This window comes from Molothrus ater, chromosome 5, assembly GCF_012460135.2.
Source record: "Molothrus ater isolate BHLD 08-10-18 breed brown headed cowbird chromosome 5, BPBGC_Mater_1.1, whole genome shotgun sequence".
NCBI lineage: Eukaryota > Metazoa > Chordata > Aves > Passeriformes > Icteridae > Molothrus > Molothrus ater.
This window is the reverse complement of record NC_050482.2, coordinates 23147035-23166501: the sequence shown is the minus strand read 5'-3', so window position 1 is coordinate 23166501 and position 19467 is coordinate 23147035. Positions and strand designations below refer to the sequence as shown.

Sequence of the window (19467 nt, the reverse complement as noted above, 5' to 3'; positions counted from 1 at the left end):
TATACAGTGAATCTCCTCTGCTTCAGAGGTGTTGCTCTATAGCTTCTTAACAGGAGCCATGCAACAGATTCTCCTAAGAACAGGTCATAAACAGCCTCTGAGACTGGGAGAAAATAAAATGGTTTTTTGGGTCCTCTTCCATAATGCAGAGCTGCACCATCCACTGGGGAAATGTTCATGCTGCAGCATCTGAAAGCATGATTCTAAAGCCCATCCTCCTTCCTATGCACCCTTTATTACTCCAAAAGCAATTTGTGAAGAATGCACCTCTGCTCAGATCCTCACAACTATGTGACTGAGCCATGCTTTCTGTCCTCTGTTGGACTACTTGGACTGCTGGTCATTCTACTGCTACTGAATGTACAATTACAAGTCTTCAGAGATCTCCTAGCATAAAAAAAAAGGTGGCTAACAAAGTAGTTTTCAGAAAAAGGTGACTTTAGACACTATCTGTGAGAAGAGAGTTTTAGTAAAGAGCATATTTTCTTGCTTTTATAATTTTCACCCTAAAAACAGTAATATCTTGCTATCATGATGACCTCCCTTACTCACTTCAAGTTCAAACAGGTCCTTGCCTTGTTTTAAGGCTTTCTTTGTAATTCTTTTTAAATTATCATACTGTAATATAGGAAGAGTGCTTTCACAACAAGTTTCTAGACATGCTCAGAGTACAACCAAATTATCCACCTCCTGACATGATTCCTGTTAACAAGAGAGCTCTCATCTTTCAAAGGAATTATCAAAAGCGTCCTTCACGGTACAATTCACTAAAGTACTCTTCCACTTACCCTGTGGTAGTTTGATGGGATGGAGCCTGGACATTATGTCACACCTAATTTATAACTTTTGGATTGGAACAAATTTGAAATCCAACCTAACTGATACAAAACAAACACTTCAAATTTTAAGTACATCTCAGGTTCTAATGTCTTTGCAACTAACCCATCTCGCTTCCAGGTAAGGTGTGAGTGGGTGGGTTTGTTTTTCCTTCTTCTCTCCCTCTGCTTCAGCATCAGCAAATAATAACCATAAACACTTTCCATAAACACAACTACTCTACAAAAAATTACTCTATTGCACTGCAAATGATGAATTTGGAAAATTACTGGGTCAGGAAGAATGTACAAAACCTTCCAATATACTCATATTTTTCTCCTTACCTCCTGATAGAGGTCACTGAGATCCTGATGATGTGCCTGCTTAGAGCATCCTGGGAACTCCCTGACACAACAGGAGTCAGGTGGCCAGTCCAATTCTGTCATTTCCAGCCAGTCTGTGAAGTACACCACGCCACAACATTTAAACTGCAAAGGAAGGATCAGCCAAGATCAGTAATAATGATGCTACTTCTTCAACAGGTTAAGTAGGTCATCAAAAAACCTAACAAAGTTCTTAATACCAACTTTCAAAATATTTACATAGAACTAAAGCCACCTATGAGTGCTTCCATGTATCTTGTTTTGCTATACTTTGACATAAAAGCAACATGAAAATGTAATATAGTGACCAATGAATACCTGAGAAGCAGCCAACAATAACTGCTCTGTCCTTTAAATCCCAACTGCTTCCTCAAAGGATGCTTCTCAGAAATTGTCCTATCTCTGGATTCTCCTATCCTTATCACAAGGAACTAACACAATTTCATGTCAAAATGCAGACTAATGAACAAGTATACATGTGGCTGAAAGGAGTAGCAGAAAAAGGTCATACTAGTGAGGACTATTCTTGCAAGTGTACAACTACAGACACATTTGCTGAAAACAGAAAAGGCACAGATTTATCTGAATATAGGAAAAAAATTTAAAAAGCAAAAATGTATAGAAAATCACAAATGCTGAAAGAAAAACTGAAAATGGAAGGAAGGGGTATCACATTAAATTAAAATACTGCAACAAAATCAACCACAAAAATAAGAAGTTTGGCTGCAAAGCAGATGAGCTGTAATTGGCTACAAAACCCACCAGGACCAACAACCTGTCTTCTTCTCTGCAAAGCACACCCTGAGATTAAAAACCAAATTACCAGTCTCCCACATTAGCAGCTGCTTTCACACAGAAAAGGGTGAAGCAGCTACATTAGATTTGGTTTGGCACTGGATGTGGACTTGACATGACTGAAAAGATGGTTTGCTGCAGAAGTAAGATGCTACCTTTCTCTGCCTGAACATCCTCCAGGACCAGCCTGAGTGTAAGTAATTCCCTGAGTCCTTTAATCCACAGGCTTGGGAACACAGCTGGCCCTCTCTACCTGCTTCAGAGCCAGGGTCCTGTATTCCACACCACTCATTGCTCACAATCAAGCAGATAGTGCCCAGACATGCTGGCACGCACTGTGCCTTTAATTCAGCAGTCCTCTTAAAAATCTCAATTCTCCCTTCTATACCACAGCTCTCGTGTCTCAGTTTTTATTGGTTTGTTACTGAAACTCCTCCCAGCACTGGGCTTTAAGGAAAGCTCAAGCTTTGGCTCCTCATTGCAATTGCAATTAATCACCCTTTTCTTGTATCTTTGATCTTGCTATCTTTTCTTCCCCCACCAAGTTCTTCTTTGCTGGCCCTTTCCATCTTCCCTACCATAGTCACAACTTTGATATTAGACCAGCAAGAGAATTGGGGAAAAACACATTTCCATCTCACTCAGATATTAAAAGATACAGAAGAAAGAATACCAAGCTGATTGGGGCTGAACCTCTGAACAGAAATTGCAACACAGATTTTAACAGAACAGATTTGAAATTGCAACACAGATTTGAACAGAATTGCAATTACAATTCTGCTGACTGAAGAAGGGCCACAAGTGCTTACTCAGACATAAAGCACATACCAGGCTCATATATCTAGCATCTAAACTATGGGTAGATGGAATATAAATGAGAGCCCACCAGTTAAATAGAAATTGTAAAAGAGCTTTCTCAGTTCCCTAAATCACTCATCTGGTCACAGGTGCCATTAGGAAAATCTAACTTCTAAAAACTTCTTTTAATTTCTAAAGGAAATTCTTCTCCCCTAGAAAAATCAGGGTTTAGTTGAAGTTTTACTATTAATATTCATATTATAACCACTCATTATGATGAAACTACAACAACTAGGAGACGAGGCAGTATTTAATTTAATCAATCTATACATTCCAACCAAGATACAGTAACAGCTCCATTCAAGGCAAATTGATTGTGACTCTTTGGTTGTATTATCTCAGGTACAGAATAGACCTCTGTTCCCAAATAGGGAAATAAATACTCTACCTGCACATGAAGAATGACTCCATTTCACAGAGCACTAACACGGCCAGAGCAGGGAACTGAGCAGGGGAGGAGGGGGGCGCTGGTGTGTAACCTCTTTCTTCCAGATTTTAGTATAAATACAGACTAACCAAGTGCTGCCAGGAAATGTTTAAATAAACAGGAAATCTGTGCAACAATGAAAGATTTTAACATTTCAACTAGGGCAGCACAATGACAGGCATTTAAAGAGTTGTCTTCCTGCACGTGAGTTATATTTGGAGTTAATGGGTTTTACCTTGGGCGATTTCATGTTTCCGTAACATAATACTTCATTCTATAAAAACAGTTCTGAATTTTAGTAGGCTAGAGGGCATAGCTGTGAATACACAAGGAAGCTTTTTGGTTTGTTTCCCACCCCCCAGTCAAAGGAAATAAAAACCCTCATCACTTTCACAAACCTCGGCCAAAGAGACAGTGTTGGCATCTTTTTGGAAACTTCCTTTCCCATTCCTTTCCAGCTAAACATATCTTAACCATGACAGCTCCATGAAAGGAAACTAACAGAGCCTATGGGAAGGGGAGCACAGTTTAATATTAAAACAACATATAGATACAGTCATTTTACTTTACCTGCAGATTTTTAATTTTACATATATCCTTTAATGCTATTGTAATCCTAAAAGGTATTGGTGTCCTAACCTTACTGAAAAAAGATATGAGAATACAAGCAATTTAAATTAATTTATTAACATTCTGGTTTCGGTGTTTAAGTACCTTTAGGGCCTACAAAAAGCAAAGAATTGGATATCAAGTGATGGTAAAAGACACTACACAAGTGTTTCATACCAAATGAACTTGCATTTATTTTGCCTACTCACTTAAAGCCAAACCTTTTCACTGAGCAGGTGCTCCTTTAGTTCATGAATTAACTATCATCTTACCTCCCTCTGGAAGAAATTCCAAGCATGGGTCAGCCACTGGTACCTAGGTAAGCCATAATTGGTCATCCTGGCTTTCAGTGTGATCATATCGGACCACTGCACTGGAACCTGGAGCAAGGAGAGAGAAGTGACTGACACAGTGGATCAGCAGGCTTGTGGCTCCAAACCCCCAGGTTCCATCTGTACTGAGATCTTTGCAGTGCAAGGAATAAAATAACTGTGTACACAAACAAAACAGGAAAACAAGTGTTGCAATTTTTATGATACTAATACTTTACAAGCTTTTCTTAAAATATCAAGGAAAAGTTATTTGACTCCTTTGCTTACAAATTAATGTGCATTGAAAAGCAGTTACATTTTGGAGACATTCAGGGACGATTCAGTACAATTTATTTATATCATTATCAGATTTTTTACCTGGCATAAAACTTGAACTGAGTCCTATCCAAGTCATCAGGGATGGTATTTGTCTGCCCTAGTTTAGGTTTCCCCCGGTGTTGTCTTAGATAATGGAAATAAACAGCCAAATAGGGAAATTCATCTCAAGATAAATAATTTAAACAGAGCAGATGAATTATTCCCTTGAAGTCTCAAATTCACTTCACTGTCTAAGGTGAAAAATTTTGATTTAAATGTCTAACTTCTACATATGTAAAATTAATTGAGATAAATTCTATCCCTGGAGCTTTTTCAGCCACTTTCTGGCTTTGTCTGGAGTCCTGCACACAGGTATACTGAATGTGCTCCATTTCAGTAACTTGTTCAAGAACAGTAACAAGAAGTATAGACAAGGCCCTATGACCTTTTTTCCCAAACACACTCACAGACTTGTGAATATCTTCTCTTCTGAAAGGATTCCTGAAGTATTTTTCTTTCAACTGTGACAACTCAGAAGTGAGGTGCTGGAGCACTCCATTGTCTGAATATGACACCTCAGTTAGCAATTGTTGCAAACAAACAGAGGCAAGCGCTATGGCACCTGGCATACAGTGAAGTTATGAGTCAAAATCAAAACCTCACTTCAATTCAGCAGCACAAATTTCAGTGTGCCAAAACAAAACAAGGATCTGAAGGCTGCAGTCACCATTCTATGTCACCACATACCATCCATGCTGCGTTTTGCCTTGTCTCTATCAGCCTTAATAGTCATGGTGAAAGAATATACAACTGCAATATCAGCTGTCACTTGCACGGGAGCGGAGTCCAGCTCCTCTAGCACCCATGACCTTGCTCTCCTATTCAATTTGAAGCTAACAGCAAGGGCATTCTGTAAATGGCAAAAAATGTTATCTAAGAAGAGAAAATTTGCACAATACTTCTCAAGGAATCTGGTCTTCATTGTGCTAGATGCTCTGCAAAAAATATAGAGACAATCACTGCCTGCCTGAGCCCATAATACAAATAGGAACATTTGATAACATTTCATTACCACTGCTAAGTTACACTACATTTTTGATATCCTAGTAAAGCTTCATTTTGTCAATGTAATAATAAGGTCCCAGAAATTTAACATGCCTTTCACTAAGCAGATTTTTTGCATTGAACTCATGATGGTTCACATGAAAAATATGTTAGCAGTACAGTACTAAAAATATATAAAAGTATTATCATAGGATATTTCTATCACAAACATTTACACAGGTCACTATAATAAATTAATTTGGTTTTGCACTCAGTGCATTTCTCTTTCATCTGCATTGTAAGCTAGCACTCCACTTTCTTTGGATAATATTTGACAGTGCTGCAATTAAGCAAATATTTGCTAGAATATTTTTTTATTCACCTGAGTTAAACACATTCCAAGGTTACGTCCACAACAGAATACATTCAACTTCTTTACAAAATCAATGGAAATCAGGAAAATAAATATTCAAGAAGTGAGAGAAGGAAATTAAAAGCAAAGCGAAACAATGTAAACCCTACTGCAGGGAAGGAATTTGAATGCTGGAGCTAAGGAGGGATTCCAGAATCTGTGTGTTTGCTGCAAGAATGCCAACAGGTAAAACTGTACAGGTAATAGGTACATTGATGTACCTATTAAATATCTTGCTGTCACCTCATATACACACTTGTGCACAATAATATACAACTGAGATGCGTTCCTCTGACTACGCCCAATACTCATGTGTAGACAAACAAAAATAAGAGATGCTGCTTTGATTTCAACCTAAGTTCTATAAAGCTCAGTCTGCCACTGAGATCTAATTACTCATTATTATTTTTTTAATGACTATCAAAGCTTGATCAATGCATAAACAAGCCAAGGACCCACACTGGCTTTTCAATCTTGTGGGTGGAATAAATTAGTCATGAGGCACATTACATGCTGAGAGCTATCAGGAGCTGGAAGGAAAGCTGTTTATGCAAGGACTCTTAGAGATTCAACTTGTCCACATACCAAGGAAAGCCCATACTGGATCAGCAGAGGCAGCTATGCCTCAGTGACATTTCTGACAACATCACCCACACTACACTACACACCCACCTACACCAATGCCAACTGATCTCTGAAACCCACCAGGGGCTCATGTGATTTAATGCTACACTGAAACCAATATGATATCAAGACAACTCTATGGTTATAAGAGGGAACTGTCTTATCTTCATGGAGTAGGAGGAAGCACATTCTATGGAATGACCTGCACAGGTATGGAAGAACCACTGAAAAATAACTTTTCTCTTCAAGACTGCCACATTCCTTATGATTTTCAGCAGCAAGAAACCCACCTCATCACATGAAGAACAGTGTTAGGACAAAGGGAATAATAGTAAGAAATCAGATGAAAAGAGAAAACAAAAAAAAACAACAACCAGAAAGACCCAACCTAAACCAGTATTTCAGGAGATGAGGAATAAAAAAAACCACATATATATAGGCAGAGAAGAAAAGAGACAAAGAAAAGCAAAAAAAAAAGAGCAACTGTGTTTGCTGTGACCCACTGCAGAAGCTGCAGACATGTAATCCAGTGCTGCTTCCTTTAGCAAAGGGCTGAAGGGACAGCCATGCTTCCTTCTGAAGGGAAACAGCTTGACCAGTGACATACGGTAGGGCTATGCCAGCCTTTATCAAACTGTCCCAGGTTTGGGTTTCAGTAGAATAGTAGATAAACAAAAGCCTGGGGGTCAGACTAAAACACACCACACTTCAGGTTTTCTAACTAAATAGTGAAGGTTGAAAAAGCACGTTCCAGTGCTGTAAAGGCTATGATATTTCAGGCAGTTTCCACTGACAAGATTTTTGTGGAATTATGCATTTTAGTTGTAACAATCATCCTTGGCAAAACCCCTGCAGAGGGCAGCTGTGCCCATAACATGAAGAACGCCTCTTGTCTGTATTCCCAATTTTAAAATGAATCAACACAAGCTGACATTTAAACCAAAGGAACAGCCTTAATCTCTATTATATTAGAAGAGCTTCCTGGAATCTGTACTGCAAGGGAATGAATTCTGATGCAAAGTCCTGCTATGTAACTTCAAATCTGCCAGAAATTCCTTTGGTCCAAGTACTGTGTAAATATCAAGAAAGCCACCTCAACATCTTACTGCAATATAATTGTCATTCACTGTTGGAAAGACCATTATATTGGGCATATCTTGGCAGATGAGAGAAAAATATTTGTCCCTCTGTTCATAAAAATGTACCAGACTGAATACAAGATGTAAGGATATAGCAGCCAGCAGCTACATTCCAGTTTAATTTGCTCAACACTTACCTACTTTCTTACATGATGGTTACAATTCCTCAGTTTGAAAAATTAAAGGCTGATGTAGTTATAAACACTAGACAGAGATAAAACCTCTTCACAAGTTTACAAAAGAGTGTTTTCTAGTTAAGACATGTTTTGCTTAAAACTGGCATTTATAGCTTGTGGAGGCAGTGTGCAGATTTTAGCAGACAGCAAGTCCTCTACGGAAAGAACATGCTGTCTGTTTACAACATAGTACACTCTTTAAAACACAAAGAACTTTTGGGAAAAAATCCCTTCAAATTCTCTTGTCTCCTTTCTCAAAATCCATATTTAATACTGAAGTTCTAATTTATCCTCAAAAATATCAAAGACTTCAAAGAGAACCTGCCTGAGCAACAATTAACAAAAAATTAAGCTCTTAAATGGGGGATGAAGGAGTTGGTTCTCAAATATAGAGGGGGTAAGGAGAAACCCAGACAGGGCCTTCCAGACAGACAAGCTCCCCCAGGAGAATTCTCCGTTTAAAATGAAGGCAATCAGTTGAAATTAAGCTGTCAGAATAATGAACAGAGAAACACTACAGCAATTAGAAAACAGCTAGCTAATGGAAAACTTAGTTTTATTCTGCTGAAAAAATGCAGCCTCCTTTTCTGACTCACCGTTATTTCCTGCTCGTAGGTCCAAACACCACAGGCCAGTTCAACGCAGAATATTACAAGCAAGCTTCCAAAATACTGCAGAAAACAGAATGGTCTTAGCTATTATTTATCCTCTTTGAAATAAAAATATTTCTCAAAGTTTGATAATGTTAATTTCTCAAAGTTTGATAATGTTTTTTCAAAGTTAAAGAACATCTGAAAATATTATTAAAATTTCACATGATTTAAGACATGGAAACAAAAATACATTTTTGTAACCAAAATATGGAAGACTCAGGCAGCAAACTTTATAAAAGCTAAAATCATAGGACATTTCTTTCTTGAAAACTACATTCTTATCAAAGTGATTTAGATATATAAGGTCTGGTCTAACTGTACAAATATTCAGAGATTGATTGAAATATCTTTTTCTATTAGAAGGTATAACCCTTGAACTATTTAAAAACAGGAAATACAAGTGTAAATGAAGAAGTACAAACCTTGGTAAGGATGCTTAAGAAAAACTGGTTGCTGCAATTAAAAAGAGCAGGAGTATCTTCTTTATAGCATCAAGAAACCCTATCTGAACTGCAGGATAAAGCTACATGTAATTTAAGGCTGTTTTAACTGGTCTTCCCTACTAAAAATAACCCTTTTATCTTTTACCTAAAGCAGAAGTACACTCTCATTTGTTCTTGACTCCAAACTTTATTCCATGTCAGTGGACTGAGCTTCCCTTTGTTCTCAGTACACAAGACTTAAAAGCTACAATCTACATGGATTTAATTTAATTTGAAAATCAAAGAAACAACATCACAATATAAAATAGAATAAAACATAACATATATAATTCCATCAGTAGGATACATGTCAAATGGCTTCTCATTCAATTATTTCATTCTGAAATCTATTTGGGACACAAAACATGTACTTATGGTAAGTGATTTTTTTTTTTAATTAATGGGTAAATAAGTTTAAAACAGAGTACAAATCAACAAATGTTAGGCTTTAACAGTCATCTACATAGCACTTTTTCATTCATCTGAATGAAAGGTCTGGAACTGAGTAATTCACAGATACCTTGGCAGCTACTGGTCTTGCCCTAATCTCTATTCGCTTGCCAAATCTAACTCCTTGAATTAGGCATGTAGACACACACAGAGCTATGTAAGAAGTGTGTACAGAAATAATCATGTTAATTTTCAGGAGAAACCTGTACCCATACCCTCCCTCTGCAAAGGCCTATCCAATGAAGATGGTACTGAAAGGAGGATTCCTGTTTTACTAATCTTCATCATGTCACGTGGCATTTTTACAGTTGTTACAGCTGAACAACACACTGCATTTCCTTACAAATCAACACAGCAAGCACACGCAGAGCTCCAGCACAGGTCTTCAATAACCAAAATGGTCATCCTCCAAAGGTCCAAAAAAAGAAAAACATGAGTCACACTTCCAAGAACAACAGTGCTTTCTCTAAAAAATAAATTCATGAGCTTCTATGCAATGTATCTACCTATCATTGCAGTGCCTAGTAGCTATGCAAAGGGTTCTTTAAAAAAAACAAACATAGAAATCTACTCTTCCAAGTATTCTCTTTGGAAGCAGGAAAGAATGCCACATGCTTTAGTGCAACATGCTCTCTTAATAAATACTTATAATAAAAAATGTTTAAGGGCATTATGACTAATACCGACATTTTTGAGAGGGAGAAAAACTAAATGTTTCAATGAAAAGTGCATATCACTTCTCTGCTGTCAGAAGAAATTTCAGCGGGTTTCTACTCTTAACTGAATAACAAGCTTGGGATTGTCTGCTATCTCTGAATCTTACACAAAAAATCACTGATTTTGGTGAAAGTGATACATTTGGGAGTGTACATATGGTGTCCTCTGCAAAACTCTTAATTTGCAGTTCTTTGTAACATTTAATTCATTCATCAAGTTTAGCATTTGAAACTTCTCCATCTTTCTCAGTATGTAAGTTAAGAGTGTTTGTGGTAGTAGTAGAAGACAGAAGAGCCAAACCCAAGATTTTCTCCTATTACTGAATACAGCCCAAGATAGAAAACTATTTAGCCAGATTCACTCATAACCCACTTCTGGCTCTGCCAGGGACTGAGCACTCCTGACTAGCTACATCTATACACATCAGGGCACTGCAGAATCAAGCTTTCTGTCTTGAGAAAGCCCATCTCTGTCCATAACATAAAAGAGAAAACAATGAGTTAACACACATGAAAGGCTATGCTCTGAATTGAGCAACTGCAGGCACACTGAACTCACACACAGGAGGTTGTTTCTCTCCACTACTGAAAGGGAGTATTATATTTCTCTATGCAATGGTTTGCAAAATAAATACTTCTTATATAAGATTTTTCTGGGGAAAAAAATCCTCTGTTATTTAAATGTATTACCCCTAATTTCCATCTTCCAAATCTAGAAATTATTACTGGCTTCAATGCTTATTCCCTGTCCCCAGTTAAATTCCCACAAGAGTCAGAATGCTAAATGCATCTTCCTGCATTTCCATGCTTCTGGGTCTGGCCAGAAATAGGAACTTGATTTTGAAGCAGGCTTAATATTTCTTCCTGTGGGCCACCTTTACATGTTGTAAAGATGACTAACTCACTGAGGAGCACAGCTGTGTATCACAGTCTAAACTGGGCCAGGAAGTCCCTGATAGCGCCTCCTACAGAACATCTACCTCAGAGTATTCTTGGCCATTGCTGAGATACTTTCTATAGATATTTTCTAATTTCTCATTATTTTAAGAACTGGAGATCCTTTACAAGGCAAATCCTAATGACTTTTAGCACTTCCCTTTTGTAGGCAATTGCTAATCACTATCATTCTCTCCTTAGTCTGACATGCAAAGTAATCAGAAAACTGGAGTGGTGCCTTGATCCTGAAACAAACCCATCAGTTTCACTGAAGGACTTTTTCCTCCAGCAAAACTGTGAAAAACCTAAAATGTTGCTTCCTTGGGAGAAGCTGAATGACTGAAATGCTGGCAGAAAACACTCTTCAGAGAGTAATAAATCAAAGTAAAAATACTTGCCAACTTAAAAAATAAATAAAGCATTAGCCATTTACTGCTCCATATATCATGCTTGTGGCCAAGATACCCAACTTCAGCATCCCTTCAGTGTAAAATGGATGTTGTCAGTTAACAGGAGTCGGTCTCCTGCAACCTCCTTGTTAAGCCTGCTCTACTACAGGTCACAGGCTGGAAGGGAAGGAGGGAGAAGAAAGGGAGGCAGAAGCTCTGTAAAGCAGTTTTTTCCAACAGGAATATTTCATCTAACACCTGGAACATTGCACAAGCACTTGCATTTGCAGCACTGACAGACTGCAGAGGCTCAACCAACTCTGTTTTTTCAGCACATCAGTCCTGAAAGAGAGGTGAAGGACCTGGGGCTCAGGAGAATCATGTTCTCCTTCCTTTCTTGTGCAAGAGACTAAACATTCAAGAAGAGGGAATAGAAACAAAGTGATTACTGTGAAAACTAGTTTCAGAGATGCAAACAGGCATGAAGGGCCAAGAAAAGATAGTAAAGATATTCCAATCACCAGACCCTGTTCTGCTGGAATAGTCTTCATGTGGTACAGCCACAAAAAACATCCACAAAAATATCCACAGCCAGTATTCAAATGCTGAAACCTCCAATGCAGAAACCACACACAACAACAGCTGGGAATCCCATCACTGAAATACAAATACTAGTGCAGAGATGCTACCAGCTTACACACACCTACTGTAACCTGTAACAGCCTCCAGAGAGCTCCTGCCCCTGGGCAAGTCAAACAACCCCACGTTTACATCTACAGGGAATTCATTTATAAGACAGAAAGGACAGGGGGACAGTGAATGCAAATCCCATTATGATGAATTTCAGCCACAGAAGGGAGGTAACCATCAAGTAAATAAAGACAAAAACCAAAAGAAAACCTAACCAACACCTACCAAACCAAAAAACAGGGACTAGTATTGAATAGGTTTTGTCCTAATTTGAATCATTATGTGCATAAAGGCTATCAGAACCTGATAAAGCACTAAAAAACATACATGGTAACATGGTATTTTCAGATATGCATTAAAAATCAAAGTAATGAAAACCTAGTTTTATAAAGGTGTGTGTAGGTTATATAAATATAATAAAAAAATTTAGTCTGAATAAAATTTCTGCACACCACAGTGGCACCCCACAAGAGGGAACAAGCTCCATATATGCTAGTGTATGCCAGTGCTCCATAAATGGAGCATATGTGCTCTGGCATATGCCCAAAATGTCCTCCTATTTCTCCATCTAAGACTAAAAACTAAGTTACAAAATTAGTTTATCCTAAGAAAATTATGACAGGCTTTTTTGGTATTACAAAATTAAGCTAATGTCCACCACTACCAAATATATTCCAGGAACATATTTCTTTCTTGATCACTTCAATCACTTAGACAAAAAACCAAATGAAAATAGCAAATGCAAGCACGAAATCACTTTTACTTTTACATTTTACTTTGTTTAAAAGGTGTTTTTTACAACAACTCCCATTCTGTTCAGAGAGTAATAGCAAAGAGCAGACACATGAAGTGTCTCCCAGCATAAAATCTCTCCCTCATGGCTTCCCAACCTGCTGAGTAAAGGATTTTTTTTGTTGCAATTGTGGGCAATTTAGGGGAAACAAAATTGTAGTGGGCAACAATCTTTTCCAGATATGTAATATAAAACCCTTACTGTAGTTCTAGAGATTTTGTGTTGAATATACCACATGATACCTGCAATTAATAACCTAATGTAATTTGTCTATGCTTTTCAGGCAACAGGTGAAAAGAACTGGTGAAAAATAGCCTATTTCTGTTACTAACAGAATGATGGAGAACACTAAGAAAACACAGTACATGGAGAGAGATTTTAAATTCTTCTCAGAGATTTTTTAACAGCAGAAATATTGAATTCTAACTACATTTAGCAAAGGAAAACTTGAGTTAAAACTCTAGTGCCCTACAGTAGTTTCCTTCAGTGCAAGAGCCAGGGCAATGTCAATAGCCAGTGCCCTACTTCAGCTACCATGATGATCCTACTGGCCCAGACACACAACCTGCATGACTGTCCTCTGAGGATGTCCTTCTGAACCCTGTGTAAACATTCTGTCAGAAACAAAGCTAAGACCAGGAACTCCAACAGAAATTTGGTCACTTAAGGTATCTAGTGATCACTATGGTACTCTGCTGCCTAGCAACTCAAGCAGATAAGAGCTGCCATACTACAAAACTGAGTGTACCCATGTATATTCTGGAAGTGATGGGGATTTTTCATGTTTTTCTCTGCACTGATGGCTTCAGTAATTTGTTGCCACTGACCTATGAAATTCTTCATCAGCAAGCAGCTACTATAACCAGTAAAACTGTGCTGCTAGCCTATGCACAAGGAGAAACAAAGACCTGAACACAGCCCCAGTCACGCTCATTTGAGCCCACTCATACCCGTGATCATTTTGTTTGCAGCTTGCAAATGTGATTTGGAAGCAAGAGCCATGAACATGAACAGAGACAGGATTCTGTGTCAACCCAAATTTCATCAGAACTAAAAAGGCACAAGAATGGTTCAGTTTATCTTTTCCTCACTCAGACCTTTTTGATTTTATGCTGCATCATGCTCTTCTGTTCTGACAGAACTGTACTGTCAACCTGAGGAGACTTCACCATCTACTTAATTAATCCCTAGAGAACAAATATATCCCATCACACAACACAGTCAAAATACTGACTTCTTAAGCTCACTTCCAGACAGTGAGAAAGCAAGAGTGCATTCTGTATATGAAAGCAAACAGCAGTGGCAGGAAAGGGCTAAGCAGTGGAGCCAGAAGTTGCAATATAGTAAAGAGAGAGCATGGGGAGCTTTTGGAGAACCTCTCTAGAAGATTGTAAAAATCCTTCATTTTCTGAGCAAATGCACCTTTCTTTAAAGGATCAGTGTACTTATTAAGGAATCATCATTCACATCACCTGCATTTTATTTCATAAACATATTTTTTTTCAAGCCTTACTACTCTCCTCCCACTTTTCTCCCAGAAGATTCAAACCCCCTTTTTTCCCCCTTCAGACTCGAGAAAAAACCCAGCCCTTATTCCACAGCAAACAGAGAGTAGCTGATCAACAACTTTGTTCCCCTCAGACTTGCTGTCTCACTCTGCTTTCTTGAGCAACTTGTTCTATGTGGCATTAGAGGTGAAGAAAGCTCTGGAAAGGGCAGGGGCTGAAGGAAATTCCGAGAGGGCAACTGCAGAAGGAAACCTTACTGTAACCTCTAAAAGATCAGAGTCTATGGTACGTAAAGCAAATGCCAGCAGATTTCAAGAGCTATGCATAGCATTTCCCAATGGCTAATAGCCTGAGAGCATCAGCCTTGATCTTCTGAGATGCAAGCCATCCAAACATCTCTCTGCCCTCTGGGAAACCTCAGATGACCATCACCACTGGATCACCAACTGAAACCAGAACTGTTCTGTGTAAAACATAACAAGTCCTTCCTCCTTCAATAACTAAGAAGCTATGGTTCCCGTTATTTTGACAGTTTACAAACTAACAAGGTTATTTTAATGATTAATCCAGCTATCTTTTTTAAAAATAGAGCAAACACTCATTAAATGGAGTCAGACAATCTGCACGGAAAACTGACATCCTGTTTATCCACTTCAGCAGCACAAATTTTCCCCTGCCTCCCTCCCCTGCACCCTCAACCCTGCCCTGTAGGAATTAACAGTCCATTAATCATTTTGATTTTAAATTTGGTTTATTTGCTTGACAACACAGAAATCTGTGAGAGATGCAGCCAAAAGTCAACAGGGAAATGAGCTGAAACCACCAACTTGCAACATAAGCTACGGAATGTCATTCAGTTCTTCAAAATAAATACATTTCACACAAAAATGATCAAGCATCTCTATTATCTTAGATTTGGTTTCCCAGATCACAAAATTTTGTCAAAATGTCTTGAAGTCTACAACCTTTGCAACGTCCACCCCTTTTTGGTAAAACTTTATAAGTAATTTTTAAATTAATTTTTTTATGGCAATGAACATTCTAGTATTTAGAGCTATGTATCCAAGTTGTTTTTACTAAGCCATTTGTTTTTTAAAAAACTAAATAAAATTATTTATGAATGGTTGGATTTTTGTTCACAGCCTTGATTCTTCTGTGGGATATTCTTCACCTGTTGTAAATTTTAACTTTAATGGTTATCTTTGCTAATGTAAGTAAACTGGTATTATTTTGGAAATAAGCAAATACACACTTCAAACAATTATTAGGATTTCTTTACTAAGGGTTCAATTACCTCAAGTCAGTGAACATCCCGAAATAAGGGTTATTGCTAGGTAAAGTACTAAACAAGACGTAGGGGAAGATAGACATTAGACCATGATTTGCTTATGGCTTGTCATATTCCCTTTCCCCTTTTTCTTCCTTATTTCATAAGATTTATATCAAAACCTAAAGCTTCCTATTTTGCACAGATTTTTCAAAACACAGCTTCCTTCATTTGTCTACCTGCTCTTTATTTTCTACCAAGGAAATTACATACCATAAAAATGTTTCCTTAGTCAAGAAAACCCTTTTTCTTGTAAAATAGACCCATTTGGTGCTGATACACAAGGATTCTCCTTCAGCATACCCCAAGACACTTCAAACAATCAACATTTTGAGTGAAGAAATGCTCTTATGATATAAAACTGTCTTATATAAAACCAGCCCCCATGCACACAGCAAAGTGCCTTTGTGGCTAAATAGGCAAAATGGTATTATTCAACAAGAGATTAATTTACCTGGCAGGACATCCACCCATACTCAGTTTGTGGCAACAGGAATGCAGCTGAACAACAGCAAGGCATACCCCACCAGTTAGGATGGGCTGTGCCTCACACAAGACACAGAGATTTGGCTAGGCTTTGTGGATTCATATACTCCTTCATTGCTCTTAGGAACCTCTCCCATTTCCTATTCATTTCTGCAGAGAAAAAAACCTGAGCAAACAAGCAATGAGAAAACAAGAGCTGGAAAGGACAGATGGGGAAAAAACCCCACACTATGGCAGCAAGGCCATGTATAATCTCAGCAGCTCCCCATCTTTTCTCAGTAAAGACGCAGCAGCCCTCACTCCCATCCTGGTATCACTCACAGCTCTCTACCCTTCAACAACCCCAGTGCCTTGAACCTACAAGCATTATCAGTCCCTGTCTTTTCTATAGTTTTGTGGTACCCACGTCCATTACTTAACCAAGCCTTTTATTACTATCCTCCCTCCTCTTTTGACCTTGGAGCATTATTCCAGAGCCTTTTTCAGTTCTGGTGGTGTTTCATTCTCCTCTACTGCCCTGGGCATCAATGACCTTCAAGAACTTGTTGGGAAGAAGCAGTATCAACAGTGTAACATGTGGCAATGAGGGAAAACAAGAACAAGGAAGAGCTACAAGGCTTGCTCCAAAAGGATCGTGAGGCCAAACATAGCGACATGGAGTCAAGTGAACACTCATGATGTAAGTCCCCAAAACCAAAGTAGTCACTTCCCATCAGGTGAGCCTAGAAGAAGGGCAGGCAGTAAAAAGCATGGCACAGGAGACCAGACAGCATGTGTCATGCAGAAAACACTGAAACCATGAAATTACTGCCAATAGTTATCTACCCTTCAGCACTGTGCCTCTTTCCTAAAGCAAGAGCAAAGGTCTCTTCACTATTGAAGAAATATACAGAAAAGAATTAAAATTCATGGCCTCCTAATGGCACTATCCAACCTTGCTATCCTAAGTCAAATGCATTTCCCTGAACTGCCCTCAAGAGGCCAGACAGTTCTTGTTACTTGGAGCTGCTGGATAACAGCACCAAATAGTGCTGCATTGCAACACTGCCGAGCATTCAAGGCAGCTGCTCAGTGCCTGGATGAAAGCAGCAGATCATCACCATGATCACAGCAAACATTTGGATTTAAGTCAAGTACTTGCAAGAAGACCTGGACACTCCTACCAGTTCAATTCCTGTCATGCTTCCCCATGCTGCTCAAACACACAGCTGCTCTTGCTTGCTGTGTTCTGCAGGCAGCACCTTCATCACTACACAACTCCCAATATTCCACACGACCAGGCAGCTCTTGTCTCCTCTGTAGGCTCCCTCTCCCACTCAAGGAAATTAGGAACTGTTTCAAAGCATCTGCCTTTGAAAAAGTCTTTTAAGGACATACACAGCAAGGATTTATTTATGTCAGGGAAGACAAGGTCAACAAAATGCACCATGCTTACACAGGAAGACAGAGATTGGCACTGAACCCCAGGACCAATGTATTCCACTCCACAGAGATGGGAGCCCTAGAGAGTGCACACTTTCCTGCAAAGCCTGGCTTAGTTCTGTGGTGACACTGTGGCATCACCAAAATCCATCTCGGAATCAAAAAACTTGTCTGAACCTTAAAAATCCTGATCTAAATAGGGAAGACACTTGCTCTCCATTTCAAGGCAAAACAATGTATAGTAATTAGTACAGGCATCATCTCCAGGAGTTTACCTTTGAATTCAAAGTTAGAAATATAGAAAAAAATACTCTATTTTTTGAGAAATTTGCTCATATACTGGGGTATAATAAAAATTAGTGAACTTTCAGTGTATTTTCTCTTACCAGTGGAACATTAAACAAGCAGCACTTCAGAATGCAAGCTTAATGTCCAGCCCCTTAGTTGGTCTATCTAAAACTGAGGTTTAGCAGAGTACTGTTTTCTCATCAAACCTGAACTACAGTATTATAAACACATTTAAACCAGTCTTTCAAACAAGGCAGGCCAACCTTTCTTGTGAATCTCTGTCTTTCTCCCACTCATAGCACATTTGTAAATGGGCTGTTGATAAAAGCCACAAAATACAAACTCAGTCTGTCCAGCTTAATACTAAGCTCCACGGGTTTACACCAAGTATGTTTGTTAGGTGTTTCTTCCCTTCAATGCTTGGTATCTAAATAATTTAGAAATACTTCTGGTTTGTAAATAACAATTCCAGTGCCAAATGTTAGTACAAGGTACTGGAGCAGCTGTAACTGTGCTAAGAGTCCACACGGATAGGAATGAATATCCTCTCTTACTACAGAGCAAATAACCTATACTATGTATTTATTACTGCAGAAACACATGCTGCCACAAAAAGGGAAAAAAAACAGACAACAAAATTTGTTATCATCAAAGTCTCGTATTAATTCCTGCCAACTGTAGTCATAAGTACTACAGAATAGCTGATGCTGTGGTACTGTAGAGCAGTTAACATTTCACACAGAGTAAGAATGCCTTCTAGGAAGAAAACATTAGCAATTACTGGCATCTTGCAAAATAGCAGATGTCCAAATTTAACCAACCCGGTCACCTCTGCATCCACATGGACTGAAATGGGTTTATGTGTAAGAATTTGCCACAAGAGGTGATACAGTCAACAGTATCTCAGCTCAGCATTCTTTAGATAGACTTACAGAAACCATAAGTTTAATGACATTTTGTCTGGTTTTGTTTCAACTCAATATACAGCTCAGTCCACCAGGGTCCAATTTATAACCGGGTTCCACCAGACCTGAATTAATAAGCTGTTTAACCACACACCAACAGGGTCTAACAATGTTTAGTTCTGAGGAATATTTATTACTCTGTCAACTATGTGATAAAAATCAGTAACAGGATTTGCCCAGCTGACCATCAAATATTTCTAATCGTTTTCCCCTTTGTGAAAACACACACAAATTTGAATCCTGTGCTGTTCGAATGCTGCAGTTACAGAAAAGTCATGGTTAAAAATACAAAAACTTGCAATGAAAATTTCAGCCAGCAATTATTTTCCAGTAAGATTTTCATGAAGCTCTTCTTGCCAAGCACCAGAGCTTACTTTTGTTATTTTAACAGAACAAGAATTCAAAAACCTCCCCAAACAACAACAATAAAACCAACCAAATAAACAACCC

The 19467-nt window shown here is 38.4% G+C and overlaps 1 protein-coding gene across 2 annotated transcripts in view; it reads right to left on the bottom strand.

The window, feature by feature from the left end:
* TSPAN12 (tetraspanin 12) overlaps window positions 1-19467 on the bottom strand; it is a 41211-nt gene that overhangs the window by 5639 nt on the left and 16105 nt on the right. For both annotated transcript variants that reach the window (XM_036401419.2, XM_036401420.2), the window contains exons 5-7: window positions 8509-8583; window positions 4161-4268; window positions 1161-1304 (exon numbers count right to left, since the gene is read on the bottom strand). In XM_036401419.2, coding sequence (XP_036257312.1) covers window positions 1161-1304; window positions 4161-4268; window positions 8509-8583 — 327 coding nt within the window. The remainder of the gene's footprint in view (window positions 1-1160; window positions 1305-4160; window positions 4269-8508; window positions 8584-19467) is intronic.